General features: G+C 39.3%; 1 protein-coding gene and 1 long non-coding RNA gene across 2 annotated transcripts in view; one reads left to right on the plus strand and one right to left on the minus strand.

The window, feature by feature from the left end:
• The window catches only part of LOC138000889 (uncharacterized), a 28,054-nt gene extending 11,087 nt beyond the window's left edge, over positions 1 to 16,967 (plus strand). Inside the window, exon 3 of the long non-coding RNA XR_011123209.1 lies at positions 16,830 to 16,967. This is a non-coding gene — a long non-coding RNA (uncharacterized lncRNA). The remainder of the gene's footprint in view (positions 1 to 16,829) is intronic.
• The window catches only part of LOC138000887 (uncharacterized), a 35,515-nt gene continuing 23,605 nt past the window's right edge, over positions 10,591 to 22,500 (minus strand). The window contains exons 4-8 of the mRNA XM_068847557.1: positions 19,385 to 19,501; positions 16,998 to 17,105; positions 15,466 to 15,618; positions 12,164 to 12,735; positions 10,591 to 11,407 (exon numbers count right to left, since the gene is read on the minus strand). Coding sequence (XP_068703658.1) covers positions 11,219 to 11,407; positions 12,164 to 12,735; positions 15,466 to 15,618; positions 16,998 to 17,105; positions 19,385 to 19,501 — 1,139 coding nt within the window. The 3' untranslated portion in view covers positions 10,591 to 11,218. The remainder of the gene's footprint in view (positions 11,408 to 12,163; positions 12,736 to 15,465; positions 15,619 to 16,997; positions 17,106 to 19,384; positions 19,502 to 22,500) is intronic.

The raw sequence follows: 22,500 nt of genomic DNA on the forward strand, positions 1-22,500 counted from the left end.
GGTTGAGCACCAGTTACACTTTCTACAATATATTAGCGGGATGTATCCCCCTGATCTATGACTCTGGCAGGAATTCACGTCTTTCTCACGGGATCTTGTGCGTTGATGGCTTGGTCTCAAGTTCAGGGTGTTCGAATTCCTTAGGGCGCCTGTTGTAATACTAGCTCTGGTTGTCTTGTTTCGCCTTGAGCCAATTTCAAACTTTTTCTTGGTTCTTTGATGGCTGGATCTTACCAGGAAGGGTGGAGTTGAACACTCGGTCAGACAGTAGTTCAGCCGGTGATAAATGGTATATTAGATCTAGGAGCCGTTGTTTTCGTAGAGCCAACAGGGCTAGATCTCTGTCTTCTTTGGTCTCTCTGCATTTTAGGATCTCCTTCTTAAACGCCTGGACTTGGCGTTCACCACGTTGCCACGTTGGTAGTGAAGATGATGTCACAACTTCAAAACCATATTGGCTTAGCAGTTGTTGGAAATCGCTTGATTTAAACTGAGTATCATTGCCGCATTGAAGAGATTTTGAGATTCCATTTTCTGCCAATAGCATTTTTATTTCATTAGCAACGGCGCTGGCTGTGAGGCTGTGAAGCTTCTTAATAAATGCGAATTTGGGATAGTAGTCAACGACTACAAAGAACCACGACTGTTGTACAGAGAACAGATCTGCACTCACTGTATCCCACGGTCGTTAAGGGATTTCTGATGGTATCATGGACTCCTTTTGTTGAAAACAAAACGCAACCTGCGTTTACGAGATTTTCTATTTCTTGGTATATTGCTTGGCCAGTAAACAGAAGATTTAGCTCTTAACTTGCATTTTTCTATGCCAAAATGCCATCCATGGATTTGCTGGAAGATGTTGCCTCTCAAGGATTTAGGTACTATCACACGGCTTCCAAGAAATATCAGCAGCTCATCTTCTATTGATATGTCATTTCGTAGTGGCCAGTATGGTTTTATTGCCGGATTAGTTGTCTTCACACTATCGAGCCAACCTTCTTTAATCTGACGGTAATGGAGCTGTAATGTTTCATCCTTCGCGGTTTCCTCTTTAAACTCTTCCAATTTAGCTGGGGGGATTCTGATTGGCTGTTGAACTTTCACATTCGTATCTGGTACTTCACAATTATCGAACGGAGGCGTCAGCTGTAACCACTTCTTTCATGGAAAATATTTGACGACGCAGTCGTAGGGTTGTTGACGAAACAACATTGTTTGAAGACTTGGGGCTGCTTGCATCAAGTTCTTTCAGTGGCTTTGCCTTAACTTCCGGTGTTCTGACCGCAAACGTTCTTCCGAAGAGATACGAATGGAACTTTTGACAGCAATAGACCACTGCTAGTAGGTCTAGCCCAATATTGGCATATCTGGTCTATGCAGGGGTAAGTGCTTTCGACGCAAAAGCTATTGGCTTGTTGTTTTGGAACAGATCTAGAGATGCGTGCAAACCCTTGATTGATGAATCAACGTGAAGGAAAACTGGTTTATTTTGTCAAAGTACGTCGGGGTCGTCTTGGTACATATCACCCTTTCAAAGGCTTTTGAATTTGATGAATTCCACGCAAAGTCAACGTTTTCTTTAAAGCGTTTCTTAAGTGGGTGGTGTGGTCAGCTAGACTGGGTATGCATGAGCTTATGTAGGTTGCCATCCCCCAAAAAGTGAGGCTCCTTTTTGTCCTTGGATGGTTCTAGGTTTTTTGTGGCTCTGACTTTATCTGGGCTAGGCTTAACATCATCCGGTGTGTAAAGCATACCAAACAAATTGCACTCCTTTGTCCTTTTCCACACTTCTCGTCATTGAGCTTGATGCCAGATTGTCTGGTATGTTTCATGGTTTCTATGGATGTAAGTCATGCTCTTTGTTGTTCTTTCCGTAGATTGTAACATCATTTGCAATGCCAATGACTCTCTGGCAATCACGATACGTCTCATCAATCTTGAATTGAAAGATATCTTGGCTCATTCGTAGGAGAAACGGAATCCTAGGAAAACGGTACCAGCCAAATAGGATATTTAAGGTTGTTAGGTTCGAGGAATCGCCAACTAGTTTGACATTTCAGTAGCCATTACGAGCGGTAAGCCTTCTGAAAGCTGTGCACCTGCTAATTTGGGTGTGATTTCCTCTAAAGCATGTATTGGATGGTGTTCTCTCTTGATCGCCTTATTCAAGTCCTTAGGATCGAGGCATACACGAAGTCGCCCATTTTCTTTATGTCTAATAATCAGGGAGTAAACCCTGTCTGTTGGTTGTATTACTCTTGCAATGATGTCTTGGCACTACTTCTCAATATAGTTCGGATTGTAGTTTGTCAATATATGGGCACTTTACGGAGCGCATGGACCACCCGAAGCACTTTGGGGTCCAGTGTGATGTGATTCGGAAAGTCGTCAAAGCATCCGACAGTGCCATTGAAACATTCTGGGTACATCTCCATCAGCTCTTGCTTACTTACAATTGGTGGTCGCTGTCATGTATGCCATCACGAAACGGTGCCTAAGGCATCGTGGGTATTAAAGACCACGAGGCGTTTTGGGAAGACATAGTGAATGTCATGATAAGACATGACAGTCGCTCTTCCAGTGATAATGACTTTCGATGCAATTCGAGCTTTTTCTGCGAGTAGCTGAATTATGGGCTGGAGCATTGAAGATCATACTTGGATCAGCCTGGTCTGATTGATTTATTTCGCGTGTGCACTGTGAAGACACTATTTTCAGTGCAGTGCACGCTTTGATTTTCTTCTCTTCGTACTTCCAAGGGATGTTCATGATGCTGAAAGGGCAGCTTCGTTCTTTTCCAGTGCTTCTGGTTTGAGTCAAACTCTTTCTCGCAAATATAACAAACAAATTCATATCTGCTGCCTTTTGCTTCACACAATGGAAGGAAGCATACTATGCGAAACTACCTACTTAACCTTTACCTGCTAACCCTAACCTAAACCGTAAGACGCTCATGGCAGTAGAAATGATTTCAAGTTCGAGTGAGGCCTAACACTACTGTGAAGTCTTTTATACTCAATTATTCCATCAGAGATCAACCCTAGTACTGGAATTGGACCCACACAAGGACAGAGAAAAAGTCTGACCAGGGTGGGATTTTAACCCACGACCTTAGGATTTGATCACCGTTGCTCTACCTACTGAGCTACAAGGCCAGACCGGGAGCAGTTCGTGAGTATTTGAGACATTATTCACAAGGACAAATTCGGCTCGGCCCAAGCCTAATTTAGATAATGGTTAGTTGTTGTCCTTCAGTAGCATATTGATAGAAATGATTTCAAGTTCGAGTGAGGCCTAACACTACTGTGGAGTTTTTTTTATCCAAGTATTCTATCAGAGATCAACCCTAGTATTGGAATTGGGCCCGCTCAATATGCTAGTGAAGGACAACAACTAACGATTATCTAAATAAGGCTTAGGCCGAGCCGAATTTGTCCTTGTGAATAATATCTCACATACCCACGACCTGCTCCCGTTCTGGCAGAGCTACGGTGATCAAATCCGAAGGTCGTGGGTTAAACCCCCCCTTCCTGGTCAGAGTTTTTCTCTGTCCTTGTGTGGGCGCAATTCCAATACTAGGGTTGATCTCTGTACCAAAAAAAAAAGTCAACTGAAGAATTGACATATTTCAACTCTAATCATTGCAGAGTGCCAAATAATGTTTGCAAGGATTTCTTCTTTAATCCAGGAAAAAAAGAGAAAGAGTCCGTAGGTTTCCAAGTAAAGAAAAATCTAATACAATGTATAGCAGCTTACCTTCTTCCTGAAGATGAAACGCGTTTTTTTAGCGCATCCGAAAGAGGTTAGCCTAGAGTGTAACAAGCCACACCATGAATCAGAAACAGTTATAGAGCCTGCGATTTCAAATAACAGGGTTTAATGGTAGATATAAGATATGCGAGCATCATTTCTATCTTTTGACTATTTCTCGCACGTCAAATGTACCTTTCTTTTATTTAAAAAAAAAAATTCAGGTGATTTTAGAGCAAACAAATAAATTATGTGTTTGGATGTACTTTTGCTAGTTCTCATTTTGTAGTATTTTTAGTGAATGGAATGTAAATTCAAATTAAAGTCTCAGCTTGAAATTGTAAATCAGCCTGACTTGTGTTAAATTGAAGAACATTCATACCAAGAAGAGTAGTTCGTGTGTAATAATTCAAAATATTACAGTATTATAGCTGCATGGTCAACCATTCAGCAGAGGTCGCTTTTTGCAACCAAAACGACTAAACGAGGCTAACACGCAACATAGCAATACTCTACAATCGTGCAGCACACTGGTCTTGGAAAAATGGGAATGTTGGGTTTCCCCTTTAAGAGCACGCCTAAAACCTCCAGCATGGGTAGTTTTATCTTACTAGTGACTACGTTTCTGAGTCAGAGAGTCACCATTTTAAAATTAAATTATCGAATATTATATACGCAACAGCAGGGGAGCGGATTGAACAGTTTTAACCATTCTTGTGCCCATAGCCCGGTTTTCTTTTGTTTAGCGCGAAGAACTCGAACTCTGGTCACAGTCATGGCAGGAAGTGCGCGAATCACGGACTTCCGGCTCTTTTTACGTATTCACAGAAATTTGAAACAATAATGGTCGTGAACGGTTACAACCTTATACCATTACCGCGACTGCGTTTATTTTTGGCTGTGGCGGTCTTCTTGCTGACCAAATTAAGAGCCAGCTCCGCTGGGGGACGAGAATGAGTTTTAAGGAGAGGTATGGGGGAATTAACTTCATTACGGAAAATCACTCAGCCATAATCGATTATTGCTAGTTAGCAAACCATAATGAGTTACTTATGTTACATATAAAAGGTTCAAATTTGAAGTGCACGGTCACTTCTGAGGATGTAGGTCGAAGCATACGCAGAGATGCCAATAAGTTTTCAAGCAGCCGTTTCATAAAAGGAATCACCCGCAGCATTTCTTTACCTGGCCAATAGCCACGTAGCGAAAGCACGTAGGGCCCTCGGCCCTCAGGGGGCTCTGGCGTTAGGACATGCTCCCCCAGAAAATGTTTGAAAAAGAGACCCTTTGGAAATGCATTTTCCTGGATTCTGACGCATGAAAAGCAAATTCTGTTCACTGATAATAACCCTCACTTTTCATATTAATTAACTTTAAATACATACTTTTATCAGTTTCATACACCTCATTTCACAAAGATTAAATGAATAAAGTTAATATTAATTTCCACAAAAACTTAAGTGTTTTTTTAATTCTTCAGTTCTTTTCCGAACACCATAGTTTACCAATAATATTCACGTCATTCAAAAGAAATTTATTAATTTAAAAGGAATTGCATCATTCTTGGAATGGTGTAAAACCTATTCCTAGTTCGGACGACATGATGTTTTCCTGAACGTGACTCATCAACATTACAACAACGTAGAACATAGTTTTGTTTCACAGCACTTCTACAGTGTGCTAATCACAGTCTGTTTTCAACCACTTGTTGGAAAAAACCTGCAATGAAAATAAGTAAATTTCAGTCATCTTCATCCTCACGGTCAGAGCCCTCAAATGAGTACATGTTTACAAGCAGCTTCTTGATCAAATCTCGCCTTCGAGATCTTCAACTTCGTCATTTAGCAAATCCAGTTCGTTATGCACCGACCAACTCGAAACTTCAACACCTCCCCCCCAACCCCCGCGCAAACCACGGGCATTTCAACTTTTGAAGATTGGATTGTTTAAATTCTTGCCCCCTCGGGCCAAAAAAGTGCTCAAATGCCCTACCCTGTCGTCGGATTTGTCTGTCTGTACCCAACTTTTGAAGACCCTTTTTGTAAGCCAATTGCTAATATATGCTATATCTCTTTCTTTAAACTCTTCCATCTAGTCCAAAAACGTGTTTTATGGCTGTTAGCAACTTCGGCGTCCGAAAAAACAAATCATTTGAAAGCTGGTTCTTCCGGTTCAATATTCCCCACCCTACGCAGGAAAAGGTCAAATTCACCACTCCCCGGGCACAGAGTATAGTCAAATGTCCCGGGTTTGCCCGGGGGCGGGCCATCTATGCTATCAAAATGGCGGGACTTTTGTAAATGGCCTCCAATAACTCGATCTATTCACAGGGATTTAAAGTTAATGAATTCTCTTCCGAATTTACAATCTAGACGTACCATGTAGATACGACAAAAGGAGGCAAGACACCAAGAAACAATTATATTTGTCTTAGCAGGTAATTTTTAAAATTATTTTCGCTTTGTACCTGCAACAATGAACATCTTCGGCAGCTTCTGCAGGTATCGGACCAGAAATTACGTAAAACAAAAGAAACAAAGGCAGAAAACAAAACAACTCCAAATAAAGACTAATCCCGAGTGACCAGAAACACAATGCTTTCCAGTACCTGCAGAAAGACCCAGATCTTCACCCGTAAAATCAAGTCAGCTTAGCAGTAACAGGTGTTACGGGTTACGGCCCCTATTGACATCCCTGATACGAAACGGGAAGTAAATAATCTTGGAACAATGTGCTTGTTTATAATTTTCTGTCACCGCTGTTTGCGTCTTATTTTTGTCATTAAGCTGTGATCCAGTAACTGTTCTTTCGGCCATTGCTCTTTCTTTTTTTGGGGATTAAATGCGAGCATTCTCAGGTCTCCTTGGCAGCCATAGTAATGGAAATAAGGATTTTGAGAAGAGCAGATGAGAAATAACTTGAAGAAATAAAACAACATTTAAAGCTCTTTTTTCAAGACATGTTTCGACATAGTTATGCCATGTTCAGTTGGGATGAGTTTTACAATTGTAATATGTAAGAAAAATACAATGGATGAATTGATACATTATTCGCATACTTACAAAGACAAATTAAATGGATTAGCTAAGATACTTAGATACTATAGTCGCGACAAAGCCGTTAAAAATGAAAAAAACGAAAAAGAAAAAGTTCGTTGTAATTTGAAACTAAATAACCAACGAGACTAAACTGAAAGAGATAGGCCAAAATGTTGTAGTTGTTCGTTAAGAGTAGGTTTGTTCTATTTGATATGCAAAGCTTCTTTTATTTTATTTTAAAACGGCAGTTGAGACATGACGAGTGGTTTCGCCAATGTAACTGGCATTACATCCAGCACAAGTAAATTTATACACTACGTGCGAGCGGAGACCCTTTGGCACAAAACCTTTTACAATAAACAACTGTTTTACTTTGAAAGTAGAAAAAACTAACTTAATGTCAATATTGGTGAAATGCATTCTGAGTAATTTCGTAAGCCTTTTTTGTGTTATTTTCAAGAAAATACCAATTTAAGGGAGCTTATGAAAACGATTGTTGGAAAAATCCTTTCCATTTTTATTACTTATCTGACTGGCGTGACCAATTTGTCCGTTAACATATTCCCGAGTGATCTTATCAATCGTCCAGCCTGCGAAAGTTTTTTCGCAATGCAAAATTGTGACGAGTTCTTGAATGTCGTTATGAAAACCAAACCATGTACTGTTTATTTGATCAACCCTGTGGACAAGTGTTAATTTTTATAAGCTCCCTTATATTGGTATTTTCTCGAAAGTGACACAAAAAAGGCATAAGAAATTGCTTAGAATGTATTGCACAAATATTGACATTACGGTGGTTTTTTCTACTTTCAAAGTAAAAAAAAAAGGTGTTTACTGTGAAAGGTTTTGTGCCACAGGGTCTCCGCTCGCTCGTAGTGTATAAATTTACTTGTGCTGGATGTAACACCAGTTACATTGGCGAAACCACTCGTTATGTCTCTACTCGCGTTCGTGAGCACTTTGTTTCGGACAAGGCTTCTCATGTATACAAAAATCTCGCTCCACTGAATGTTTCACAATGTTAGACTCAGCCAATTCCACTTATGTCCAGAAATGCGCCTAATTAGATGCACGTCCAATTTTGACACCCGACACGCGGTGTCTGTCCCTTTAAGTCTAGGCAATTGCTACCTTTTTTCAACAACAAAGTAAGGATAAAGGTTAGAATTATTTTCAGCTTAGGGTAAATGCAGCAGTTAATCTTTACTTAAAGAGTAGCATTTGGGGGACACTTTGTGACATTTTTACTGGGTTGCCTTATAAGGCAAACCCAGTCGAGGTCTGCGTTTAGTTTGTTTGTTTTCTTTTTTTTCTTTTTTTTCTTTTTTTTTTTTTTTTTTTCCGTGTCGGTAAAAGTCTTGCCTGTCACTCCCCTGGTAAGTGGTGTCTTTGTGGATAGAGCCTTCTGCGCGTATTTTCGTAGGATCGAGAGGGTAGTGGAACTGCGTAGATTTCTCTGGTGGACACAGTAGAATCATTAACTTAGCCTGCAATGGCGTCGAAAGTCATGCAACGCGAATGGCGTTTTAGTGGATCCTTAAACAAAATATACCCTTATGGAGCTCAATAATGGAAAGTCAGTTGGATAAACTAGGCATGAATCTCAAAAGCGACGAGTACTGGACTTCGACAACAATCTATCGCCCGTCGAGACGAAATCAAAGTGAGCAGTATTTACCTGAAGTACAAGGTAATTTGACACAATTGAGTTTGTTGTCTTCACGCACGCAATCAAATAGGAAGAGGTTTTCGCCTCTAAGAGCAAATATGTTGTTTGTTTCAATAAAACTTTCGCTGGAAAAGGATTCTGTGGTATTTTCTGCCTTTGTGAATTATAATATCATGTTGTGTATTGAATTTTCGAGCTTAAGGTTGAAATGTGATATGCGAGAAGTTTTTTAGTTTTGCTCTGTAAGCGGGAAGGGTTCACAGGCCTGTTGAAAGCGTGCTTGAGTTTCAACAAAATGAGCCCCAAAATCAGTGAAAACTTGTGACGCAGATGAATAATAAAGTAGCTGCTATTTCCAAAATGATGGAATTACCTGGTGATAATAACGTCGTACGCGTCTTGGAGAGTAAATTTTGACTTTGCATAAACAAGAGTTGGGCGATTGTGATCTTTGTTTTGACTTCGCTCATTTCATTGTCAAACTTTATAACACTTGACAGAAAAAGAAACTTTTTAAAAACCCGGTATCTTGCCATCATTTGACACAGATGCTTCACTGTTTGACGAGTAAACATGCAGCGGTAACGTAATCACGGCGCCCGCTGAATTCCGGCCATGTCACTTTTCGATTTTGCAATTTACTTGAACGTAGCAAAAATCTCCCAAAATATTTGTCGCTGATCGTAACTTTTTATATTCTATATTCACGGTTCAAAATTAATGTTGTTTTCATGTCGTAAATATTTTATTCTCGATCGACCGTCCGGGAAACTTCCTTCTGCTCTTTCTGAAAACTGTGTATCAATAGTTATTTGCTTTTTCATCAATATTTGTCTTGCATAAAGCAAGCTAACAAGATCTGTACCTTGCTGAGTTCGCATTTGTTAGAGTTAATAGTATTTTCGGTCCGATGCTTCTGTTTTAAGAGGGGTACATTGTTTCGGTCTCCCATCCAAACACTAACCCCGCCCGGCAGGGCTTAACTTCAGTGAACTTTAGTATTAGAAAGCCTTCAGATGCTCAGAGGGCACACTTGTGGTAAAAAGAAGTTGTGAGGGAACTTGAAAATTATCAACATGTCAGCCCAGAAGCCAATGTTTCTCGCTTCTCTTTTATTTGTTATTCTTCAGAGACTGGAATGCTGTATTTCAATACCACACAATTCAGTGCCTTCTGATTTTCTGTAGCACGTACCACAGGCAACCCAGTGTATGCTTCACAGAAGCATCTCGTTTGTCTTTATTCCGTGACATGAGTGATGTTGAAGTTGAGGAAAAGAGAAAGGGGACACTTCGTGACGCTTATTGAAATCCGCGAGCATCTAATTATGTGCATTTCTGGACATATCCAATTCCCGTTTTAAAATTAAAATAAAAGAAGCTTTGCATATCAAATGACACAAAGCTACTCTTAACCAACGACTACAACATCTTGGCCTATCTCTTTCAGTTTACTCTCGTTGGTTATTCAGTTTTAACTTACAACGAACTTTTACTTTTTGGTCTTTTTTCATTTTTAACGGCTTTGTCGCGACGATAGTATCTACTGAAGTATCTTAGCTAATCCATTTAATTTGTTTTTGCAAGTATGGGAATAATGCATCAATTCATCCATTGTATTTTTCTTATAAATAGGTTTAAATTCAAATTGTAAAATACATCACAACTGAACATAGCATAAGTATGTCGAAACATGTCTTGTAAAAATTTAAAAATGTTGTTTTATTTGTTCAAGTTAATGGAAATAAATAATACTTCTAAATTTGAAGTTTATTTTTTCTGGGATTTTTTCCTAAAATTTGTCCTGCTATAAGAAGGTAGCTTATATATGGGATACTTTGGTGTCTTTTGCAGTTTGCGACAATTTGTTTTAGTGATTTTCCACTGCTGTCTTAGTTTCAAATGTTTGGAAAAAAAAAATTCTAGTGGCTCATGAATTGATAACTTCCTCAGCTTGGTCGTTCCCCATATATAAACGATACGATTGAGAAGAATTTTGTATGGCGTAGCGATTTCTAGTAGGCCACTCTTTCCTTTGTTTGGTAGTTGAACCCTCTATTTTACCTTCAATAACTTACGTACATTATTTGTCATCTAATTACGATTTTTTAGGTACTGCTATGTTTTATTTTATCTGTATTTTCATTGCTTGGATAATATGATTTAAGGAATACGACGTTCTTGACGCAGAGCATCATTTTGCGCAGGCGCAGGTGGATCGCATTTCTCTTTTGCTTGAAAACAAGAGAGGAGAAAGATCCTCCAAAAATTGTCGCAGTCAAAAAGTCACATGGTTCTCTGCTCGTTGGCATGTTCTAGCCTTATTTGCGGCACTCGAAATTGCCAGAGACTCTGATATGCAAAGGAGCCCTCAACCAAATACGACTGAACTAGTTAACAAGGAGTTTATTACCCAGGCAAAAAAGATAAAACAACAACATTCAAAACCTTGATATCATTTCATAGTACTCCGGAATTAATATCATGCAAAACGATAAAGTCGCTTAAAGTTATTCTTGCAATATTCAAACACCCCAATGACAGGAGATTTTGCAATTTAGAGGGCATAGCGAACGAAAACGGCACTTAAAAAAATGAACATCTTAATTGCGTGACAAAGGTGCAGTACAATTTTTGTTCCAACTCATCATATTTTGTTTTTGCCAGCGTTACACTCGATTTCTTGCTTAAACTCCTCTATGATCCTAAACACCTGTCAATCATTTTCGGTCAAAAGTAGATGGTTTATCGTACTTGAGACGTCATCCTGCTCCGTCAGTCAGCTGATCCTCATTTAATTGCGGGAATCTTGACTCGCTCATTGCATCAGTCTTGAGGTGATCTATGTCAGCATACACTGTCGGAAGGTTTGCTCTAGAGATTCTTCCGTCACTCTTTTCTGTAGAATGGCTTAGATCCGCGTATAAAAGACCATGGTATGGGGCAGGCATCTTTAAGAAAAACATTAGATAACGTCATCAAAAAGAGTCAGCTCAGATGCTGCTGACAGGGATGTCTTTTCGTGTGCAGATTTAACATTGAAAAGAAAGCGGAGTCCAAAAGATGTTAAGAGTGGGAGGTGGGGGCGGCTAACTTTGAGAGCTGTTTTTGTCCAAAGAAGAGAACTAAGAAACCTTAAAGGACTTAGCCGCCATCGTAACTTTTATCTGCAAATGACTAAACGTTCGTTAAAGTCTTCTGAGTTAAGGGCTTCAAATCTACAAATAATTAATCTTGTTCGTAATTTATTTATAGTCCAGAACTTATAAACTAAAAAGCGGCAAGGGTTATTTAGTGCACTCGTGAAACCCATCTTTGAATATTGTTGCCCGGTTTGGAGAAACACTTCTGACCATCTCCTGTTTAGAATACAAGAACTTTGCTGCAAAGAAAGAAACTATAGTGATTACGCCGCCCCTTCCTATCCCAAACATCCGCTCGGTTCGCTTCGCTTCGCTCGCCAATTTATTTTTCGTCATTTTACTGTTCTCTCAATAACCCCTACTGCGGAGCGTGGTCTCAGGCTACTGCACCTCCATTCCAAGGAACATCAAATAGTACCCTAGCCTCTGTCAAAATCGTTGAAACTCGATGAAATTGAAAGATAACTTCCAGTGGGAAGGAGGAGGACGATAGGTAAATCTTCATCGAATCCCAGTCAAGTATATGATCGTTTTTATCTAAGTACCTTGCAACTAGACAATTACCTGTGGAGGTTGTCGTTTCTTTTCTGTCTTGTCAACGACTGCATACAGGTAGTCTTTGCACTCACTTGCTTTGGCTGCTTCGCTTTCGGTCACATCATTTTCAGGTCCAAGCGAAGAAAGATCCACACTGGGGTTATAGTTCCCTCCGTTGTTCGTTGGACATGTATCCCCATCTTGCATCACAGGGCCTTTATGAAACGTCACTTTGCCTTGTTTGTTATCGATGTTAACAACTGCGTAAACATGCTGCCTTTCCTGCCCAAGTTTTGTATATCCACTTAAAACGTCACCTTTTTTTGAAGTTCCAGCTGGTGTGGATTCGTCGAAGGGAACAAGGTACCCAGCATTCGATTGTGCTTGGATGAGTGCTTTTTGTTCCTGGACTAATGACTTTCTACAACTTGATTTTCTTTCGACCTTAGTATTTGCGATAATATTCTGTTGTTTAATTTCATCTATATCTTCGTATTCGTCCATTTTGTCTTCTGGGGGTGGACAAACAACACGCTCTCTCAGTTGGGTGCAGTTGTTCAGTTGTTGATCTTCTGGTCGTCGACTTTTCGAGTTTGAGGCTTAAAGAGGAAAGAAAATAGCTAATTATGTTTGTTACTAATTAAGAGTAGTTACCAAGTTAGATCTTTGAGAAGACTGAAACAAGAGAATTCTTATGGAACTAAGTTGCTATACTTATTTTTGTATATAGAGCCAGCAAGGCAGACCTTAAGAAAAGATAGTTTATTTAATGTGGAGTTTACGCTTAGCTTAGTCAGTTACCTTACAGGTAATCCACGATCCTAACATATTGTAAAAATTAAAAGACTGAAATAGAAACTGAGAACTTAAAGTAAAAACGATAACAAAGACAAAACGAAAGGCAGCAGTTACCAAAAAAACCGGATCAATAAAACTTGTGCTATCGAACTGCATTTTCTTTTTTATCTCATTTGTGCCCACTTTACTTCTAGAATATCGTTTTCTAGCTCGTTCCATTTGTTAGCAGCATAATATCTCCACGATTTTAGACCTTATTTAGTCGTGTTACTTTTACGCAAAGAAAGAAGATTATACTTGGATGAGCGTAAAGTGATTAGATCCTTACTCGCAGGTGGATATTTATACGATTTGCTATTCATTTTTTATTGTCAATAGCACGTTTTGAATTATTTGAGTTTCCGTGGTCGGAAGTTTTATTCTTTGCAAGAGATCTTGATAAGATGTACTTTCTCGATTTTAGCAGTAACTGTTTCTTTTACCGAAGTGGTGCCAGACGTGATTGCAAAAGTTAAAATACGGCAGTATAAATGCGTGATAGAGCGATACCTTGTTAATCATAAATGGCAAAATGATCTTCAATCTGTTCAGAGCACATATCTAAGATTTGCTTTGCGACAAAGACTTGAAATATAATCATCAAATTTCAACTTTGAAATGATATATTAAATGGGTCATATATGAACCGCGGATATGAAATCAAGTGAAGCTATTGTATGATCCTCACAGTCATGAACGCAATTTTTGCAGTTGCGTAAGGAAGCCTGAAAATTTCAGGAATTCAACGGGGTTTGAACCCGTGACCTCGCGACACCGGTGCGACGCTCTAACAACTGAGCTATGAAGCCACTGACGTTGACAGCTGGTCATTTGTGGGTTCTAATGTTCCCGTGAGAAATGAACCAATAATGAAATGATATGAAATCAAATGGATATGGATCGTATATGAACTGCGAATATGAAATTAAGTGAAGCCGTGATCCTCGCAGTTATCATAGCCTCACTTGATTTCATATCCGCAGTTCATATATGATCCATTTCATATATCATTTCATCGTTGATTCATTCCTCACGGGAACATTGGAACCCACAAATGATCAGCTTCCAACGTCAGTGGCTTCATAGCTCAGTTGGTTAGAGCGTCGCACCGGTATCGCCAGGTCACGGGTTCAAACCCCGTTGAAGTCCTGAATTTTTCAGGCTTCCTCGCAATTCCAAAAGGATCAAAGCTTTACTTAAATTTCAACTTGTTATCCAGCACAACCCCCAACCCCCAGTGGTTTTAATGTCAATACCAGGAAAGTAAAAGTGCAGATTATCTTCCGCTTTGCCTGGCATTTTTCTGGATTAGGTTTCATACCATTTGAATAAAGGTATTACAGGGGGAGTTAATGGACATCTAAGTCAAGTGAACATCAATTCCCTTTTAAAAAAGATTCGTGTTGGGCTGCAGCACATAATTGCAATTGGTTGAGTAGACAATTTGAGCACCACTAATCAGAGAACTCCTTACGTATAGCTATTTTAACATATTAATTCTTTTTACTCACGGGTCAGTAGTTTAAATAGTAGTTTATGATTTTTTTTATCTTCTAAGCGCTAAATCCATTGAATGTTATTAAGTTCAAAAAGCGAAATAAAGACTGTTGTCTAATTTGATTTACAGATTTTGTGACATGCGTGACAGATATAGTTGGCCTCGGCAAGAGTGTCTGTACTCTTTCTTGATGTCTTCACCGTTCTTAGACAACATTATTAGGCTTTTTTCTAGTGCTCGTGCTTGCTCTTTCTTGCTCTCTCTCTCGTAAGTTGTTTTTCACTGATATTTCGCCTGTTTTCTCGTGCTCTCACTCGCTTTCTTTCCCGTTGAGCATTGCGTACTCGTCGCCTTGTTACTATTTCTTATTAATCCATCTCTTCTCTATCTCTTCTTTCCAAAAAGAAAAAAAAACAGAAAACCGCTGGTTTCAGCAGTGCGACCTTACATGAAAAGTTGAAAATACGGATAGACGGTCGAACGATAACGTCTTAACTAAAATCAAAATTTCTCGTGTCGATTAGTTACCATATTTTTGGCTATGGTGCTAAGTTTTGCAACGTTTGACTTAACAATTCTGTATATGTCAAAGTAAAGAGGTTTGTTCCCCTAATAAAACTAAAAATGCTTTTGAATGCAATTTTGAAGAATATTACTTGAAAGTAAAAAATGCTCTTAAGGTGGCTGATACCCCGCCTGCATCAAATTGTGCGCATGCAGCTCCAAAGTCAAAGTAACGCAAATTTCTAAACAATGTACCCTGTATTGAATGACCTTTTCATAGTAAGCCTGTGCTCAAGTTTAGTTGGTTATCGCTTCTCCGTAGTAGAGATGAGACGAACGGTAATGCGTCTGTCACTCAGGTTGTCTAAGTTGCTGATTATGGAAAAAAACAATCGATCTCGGAAGTTCCTCGGAGGCCTTGGATAAAATTTCATGGAAGCCACCTTCTTTCCCGAGCAGGCCTCTTTAATTAAACACCAAACGTTTTTACCTTTTAATCGATGCTGGTGCATGCAGAAGAACCAAAGAATAACGCAAATCACCAATATAATCAGAGCTAGTACAGATACGGCAATAATAATTAGCCGTGAGTTGCCATCTGAAGTGTCCTTGACTTTTTCACCGGGGTTTTCACGGTGTGTCGCTAGGAAAGAAATAAAAATGATTACACAATATTTTTCTTACATCTAGGGATTGTTGATGTATTTCAAGGCAATGAAGGGGGACCTCAGATGGACACTGTAGGAAACCAATAGCACTTGGGTTTCTTTCACACGCTGATTGGATTTACCCAAGGGTGTGTTTGGTCAAAAGAAAAGGCCGTATATCTTTGTTTGGTGAATACATCACTATCCAGCGGTTTCGATCTCTGCGAAGACTTTAGTATTCGTATTTTCTAGCGTAACTGTGAATACGAATCAAAGCACAGCCAAGTTAAGGAATATAGGAGAGCCTTTGCCAAAGTTTTTACTTCGCCTAGCATTTTTATATTCTGGATAGTGGCCTATTCACTGGCTAAAGTCATCCTGCCTTTGAACTATTGGGGCCTGGATTTTTAATTTTTTAATTTCATTATTAAATCAAACGAGGAGCGAATTGGACTATTACCATTATTAACGGGATAGCGACTCAGGCGCATGACTTCGTAGAACCTGCAGACCAGCCGGACACACGGTCCATGAAGAGCCTTGATAAACGACCTACCTATGCAGGAATTCTTGTAGCTCAATTAGAGTAGCATCCGACCTCTGTTTACGGAGCTTTCCAAGCCACTCTTGTGTACCGTTGTTCTTAATTATTGGCCTTGAAAATTATAAATCCTTTACTCGGAATTAAAATCCTCGAGAAAAAGAAAGTGTCCTTCCTATTTTCAATGTTTCGGATCATGACCTGCAGAAGAAAACAATGCTACCCTCCTTCCGTTTGTAGCTTAGCTTTGACCCGTCATTGTTTTGAGCGGATATATATACACTCTACGCTATCCAAAAAGTTTTGTCTTATGCTTTAATAGTTTATTTTTGCTCATTGGTGGTTTTTGTAGTTCTTTGCGGGAGATAACTTCTTCGATTCGGACGTCATCATCATCACCATCATCATCATCTCTTTTATTAACCCTCGTATTTTAGAGTAGCTTGATGTAGCTAGTAGCTCCGAGCACTTACCCTCCCAACCATGATAAAGCACAGAAGACAGACCACAACAACAAGAAATCATACCCTACTCTTTGCGAATAGTGCGTTGGTTCTTTTACGTCCCACAGGGTTATGAACATTGAGGGGTTGTGAGAGGGGGCCTGCGGCATATCCTCCTTATTCAACAAGACTGGCTATATATATTTTGTCGAATCATTTGCAGGTGTCTTTACAAAGGCAGCTCCTCAGTTATTTAAAGACCCTGACTGTTGGCTTAGACGAAGTCGAACTCACGACCTTCCGCAGTTGTGATCGCTGACTCTATGCTGCCAAGTACGACGAAGTTCTTAAAATGACGTTTACTCTAGTAACATCATTGTTTTCCGCTTACCTGCACCATGTCGACGTGGAGTAGTAATTGGGGAAACCGATGAAATGGAGGAAGCTGGTAACGTTTGAATTGTGGTTAACTTGGTTGATTGCTTGTCATCTGCAGTCACTGGCACAGTTTGTAATTTAAGATAAGACGATAAGATAATAGTTTTCCTAAACAGGAGGCAGCGTGGTCGAGTGGTTAGGGCGTTGGGTTTGCATGCGGTGGCTCCGTGTTCAAATCCGTTCTAAAATCTGGTTAGGATTTGTTTCCGGTTGTCCCGGATTCAACTCTACCACTCTTTGTAAATAACCAACTGGTTGCCTCCTGCCAGTTGGGGTTCTTAAAAATGTTTCTGTTAAGTTTGAATTGTTTCTTTCATATTGTTAAAAGAGGAATGCCTGTAAACTAGCTTGATAGCTAAGTGCACAAAGCATTTACCTTTATTTTACAACTTGTAAAATGTTTAAGAACAATTAAATTGCGTCGTTTTACCAAGTAATGCAAATATATACAAAATATAAATCTGAATTCATTTGGCCGTTCTAGAGACCTGTAATCCAGACGAATTGTACGTCTCTCATGTTATTCCTCTAGTGTAAACACGGAACGAACCTTAAAATGCGCATAATCCTTCTGGGACGAACTTGGCCATCCATTTTTTCTGCATCTGTTAAGGTCGTCTAGTATAAAGACGGGAAAAAGACGCATAATGCGTGTTTGCGCGAACTATTCACTTTAGTCCGTCTTCCAAGACGCACTAAACTGGAGAGTTCGTCCGGACGTATAATGCGTCCTGTGCCCGTTTTTATACTAGACGAATTTAACAGACGCAGAAAAAATGTTCGCCCAACTTCGTCCCAGACGAATTATGCGTCCCTAATATAAAAACGGCCAATATATATAAAATCATGGGATAAAAACGTTCTCGTAACGTTCTGTACGACATTTCATCAAATGATACTTTCTCTTAAGTTATAGCTTTTTTGATGCCATATTAAAATAAAAGAAGATAAATTCGAACTCCGTTTTTCTATTTACGGCAGTGCACACAATGGTAACTTTGTCAACAAGATGGATTGAATTTATCAAATCCGTTATGATATGCCCACTTTATGGCTGTTTTGGTACTCCATTCTCAGTAACGTTAAATGTTCCAAGTGAAGCTATGATCTTCGCAGTTATGAGCGCAATGTTTGCAATTGCGTAGAGAAGCCTGAAAATTTCAGGATTTCAACGGAGTTTGAACCCGTGACCTCACGATTCCAGTGCGACGCTCTAACCAACTGAGCTATGAAGCCACTGACGTTGGGAGCTGGTCATTTGTGGGTTCTAATAGTCCCGTGAGGAATAAATCAATGATGAAATGGTATTTATGAAATGATCATAGCTTCACTTGATTTCATATCCGCAGTTCATATATGATTCATTTCATATATATATACCATTTCATCATTGATTCATTCCTCACGGGATTATTAGAACCCACAAATGATCAGCTCCCAACGTCAGTGGCTTCATAGCTCAGTTGGTTAGAGCGTCGCACCGGAATCGCGAGGTCACGGGTTCAAACCCCGTTGAAGTCCTGAATTTTTCAGGCTTCTCTACGTAATTGCAAAAATTGCGCTCATAGCTGCGAAGATCATAGCTTCACTTGATTTCATATCCGCAGTTCATATATGATTCATTTCATATATACCATTTCATCGTTAAATGTTCCGATGCAAACAAATTTGTTTTATTTTTTTTAGTATACATGGCTGAGTGGGACCTTCAAATAAAATGCAATTAAATTTGATAACAAAATATAACCAACATTATCATACAATAGGATGCAGGATGGCTGTGAAGGGAAACCGAATTTCCGTATTAGGACTAAGCTCCTCTCCTTACAACGCCGTAAAATATGATACACCAATGGAAACACCATTAACATCCATTTACAAAACAATGATCACAACTTATCATTTAATTCATTAGCCAATGGCAGAAACACATGACCTTGAATCGTGTAACTTGCAATTGTTTTGCTTGGAACAAAGCTGGGCCTTTTTGGACACCAATTTTATGCCCAATTATGGTCAAAATAAGATCAAAGCTGAATGCGCTGGAATATGCACCAGCTACTTTACATCCAAATAAGGAAATTTCTAAAGTAAAAAAAAACCCGGCGCTGAACCAGAGTTAAACGCTCCAAGGTCACGAGCGTCTGTCAATGGTAAGCGATTTTTATGGAGCGATTTTTGTGAAAAGAACTCTTTCGACTTTGAGTGGAGTGATGTGATGTTTGAGAAACGTTTTTGCGAAAACAACTGCAGAAATCAAACCCGCAAATTTAAAGGTTTAGTACCACAGGGTATCAGGAATCGACTTTGACTGTAAAAATGTCGTTGCTTTCAACTTACTTTCACTATGTGGTTTTGTGGTGGTGATCTCTGACTCTGTGGCACCGGAATTGACTGGTGATGTTTGGACTGAAGTAATCTGGGTTGATTGCTTGTTGCGTGGCGTGACTCCCCCTTCTTTTTATTTGTAAAGCAGTATTGGAATGAGAGAATTCAAAAAAAAAACAAAACAAAACAAAAAAACAACAGGTGAGGAATATCAACCTGGAGGTGTGATAAATTCGACTTTTTCAACGCCTGATAGGTGATACAGTGATCAACTGAATCAAATACTGGCAAAATTGCATGTTTACGACCGCAAATATAACAAAGCTTGGGCACCTCAGCAAGTGCTATCCCAGACTAATTCAAACCCGTAATTAATGCGCATAGCTAAGAAGCATACATGTTTAAGAGTGACTTTTTCCGGTGACCGAGTCAGAGGTGGCACATGATCGAAAAATCTACTACCCTTATATATTGTTCATAGATACTCCATGGTCACTCAATAAACGTGGTATAATAATTTTGGGAAATTTACGAAATCCGCTAACGGTCGCCCACGGAAGGAAACTGACCAGAATTAGAGCGGAAAGTAAGGGTACAACAAAATTGGCTTTTCAAAAGCACGAAAGGATCTTTGCTCTTTACAAGATTGTATATTTACGAAGGAGGAATTGACACATAACTGAAAAACAGCATCATTAGCTTCACTTTATTGATTTGTCTAAGGCCTTTGACACCGTAGATCCTAGTATGTTACTTGAAAAACTTCAGCATTATGGTGTTCGAGGCTGTGCACTGAATTGGTTTTCGAGTTATCTGAGTAATAGGAAGCAGCTTGTTGAATTTAATGGTCAATGCTCATCTCATATAGAAGATACGATGTGGAGTACCACAGGGTTCTATATTGAGACCTCTGCTATTCCTTATTTATATAAATGACTTGTGTAAACTGAAAACCTTAATTTCAAGAGATTCTGAGTTATTCCACATAAGAATTTTTTTTTTTTAAGTGATCCAAAGCTAGATTTTAAAACGATGAAGTATTTCCGATCTAAAAAAAAAAAAAATCCAGAAATCTAAAAATCCTTATTATCAAGACAGAGGAAATTTTATCATGCAAGTTCGTTAAAGCATATTCAGTGGTATTATTCTTCCGAAAACCGTATTGACTATCGGAAAGAACATTAAATTTATTTAAAAAGGGAAGGGTACGGCTATTTACGTATCTATATATGGGTTATTGACCAAGCGTGAGATCAAGATGGCCGGACATTGGCCGTTTTTATACTAGAGACGCATAATTCGTCTTGGACGAACTTGGGCAAACATTTTTTCTGCGTCTGTTAAATTCGTCTAGTATAAAGACGGCCACAAGACGCATTATGCGTCTAGACGAAGAATCTATTTTAGTGCGTCTTCGAAAACGCACTAAACTGGAAAGTTCGTCCAGACGCGTTATGCGTCTAGTGCCCGTCTTTATACTAGACGAATTTAACAGACGCAGAAAAAAAGTTTGCCCAAGTTCGTCCAAGACGAATTATGCGGCTCATAGTTCGTACCGTCTTTACACCAGACGGATAACATAAGAGACGCATGATTCGTCTGGACGGATTATGCGTCTCTAGTATAAAAACGGCCATTGGCCAAGTTCGTTTTTTGCGTGTTTTATGGACGGAAACGAAGTCGTTTCTCTGAGAAATGTTTTTTTGTGAATCGCTCAAACAACTGCAGAAATCAAACCCGCAAATTTAAAGGTTTAGTGCCACAGGGTATCAGGAATCGACTTTGACTGTAACGATGTCGTTGCTTTCAAGATACCTTCACCATGCCGTTTTGTGGTGGTGATCTCTGACTCTGTGGCACCGGAGGTCAAGATTGCTGGATATTGCCTAAGTTCTTTTTTTGCGTGTTTATGGACGGAGACGAAGTCGAGGTCTATAAACACGCAAAAAAGAAGGATGCCAATGTCCAGGTATCTTGACAGAACAAGCTTGGTCAATAAAGGATTTATTATATGAAATAAAACACCAAAAAATGATCATTGATCTTACGAGACCATGGAAGCCAGAAATCCCGAGCGGGCAAGATACTTCCATCTTGGCCGCTCGGGTTGCCAGCATAAGATTTGGTTCATCCTGCCCGCGCACGGAGCTAGTCATATAATTAAGTACTTTCTCTTATTTTTCCTCTAAGACTTTCGAAAAGGCTGGTAAGACTGAAATGGGTCTGTAATATGAGAAGACATTATTTTCCCCTGATTGATACAAGCAGCAATTTTTAGTTTATCTGGAACAATACCTGATCTAATGGATAAATTAATGAAATTCACCAAAGGATGACTAATTAGATTAATAGTTTGTTTTACAATCTTCATCGAAATGTTATCATATCCTGCAGCTGCTTCAGAACGAAGAATCTTAATTAAGGCCTATTAAAACGGGAAATGTTTGGCGACCAAACAACATCAAACATTGTTTGGTAACCAAACATTTTACAGTTTGGCCGCCTTTTTTGGTGCTGTTTGATCGTGTTTGATAAAATTTGAAGGCCATCAAACATTCAATCAAACACCTTAAAACATTTGTTTTGTCCTCGTGTTTGATGGGCGAAGTTTTGTTCGTTTGGACAGCCGTATCGAACATGTTTGGCGCGTGAAAGCGTACCACGATTGCTCAGCCATAGTTCTTTGCTTGTGGAGTTTGATCTGAGTTAGGTCAAACATGTTTTAACCCTTTGTCCACTCACTTCAACATCATCATGTTTGGTCACCAAACAATGTTTGATACTGCTTGGTAGTTTTACATTGGACAGGCCCTGATATATATCAATAACGATTTGTTCGTTGGCCTTCTCTAAAAATATAGCATTCACCATCTTCTCCTATGGAAAGCCATAAGTTTCTCATGTGGTCATTCGTTATTATGTGATTGTTTCAGCTCGGAGAATTCGTTCCCTAAGGAAGAAGACCTTTATTTCGAATTGCTTGGTATTTCTGAACAAATATCAAATGCTCCGGGGCAGTTTCATTGATGTTTTCCGAGGATATTATTAGAGAGATGCCTCAGTGCGTCACGAATATTCGACTTCAACATTGCGACTTCACTCCATCCCCAAGCTCGACAGCTGCTTCT

The sequence above is a fragment of the Montipora foliosa genome, chromosome 4, assembly GCF_036669935.1.
Source record: "Montipora foliosa isolate CH-2021 chromosome 4, ASM3666993v2, whole genome shotgun sequence".
In the NCBI taxonomy this organism is placed as follows: Eukaryota; Metazoa; Cnidaria; class Anthozoa; order Scleractinia; family Acroporidae; genus Montipora; species Montipora foliosa.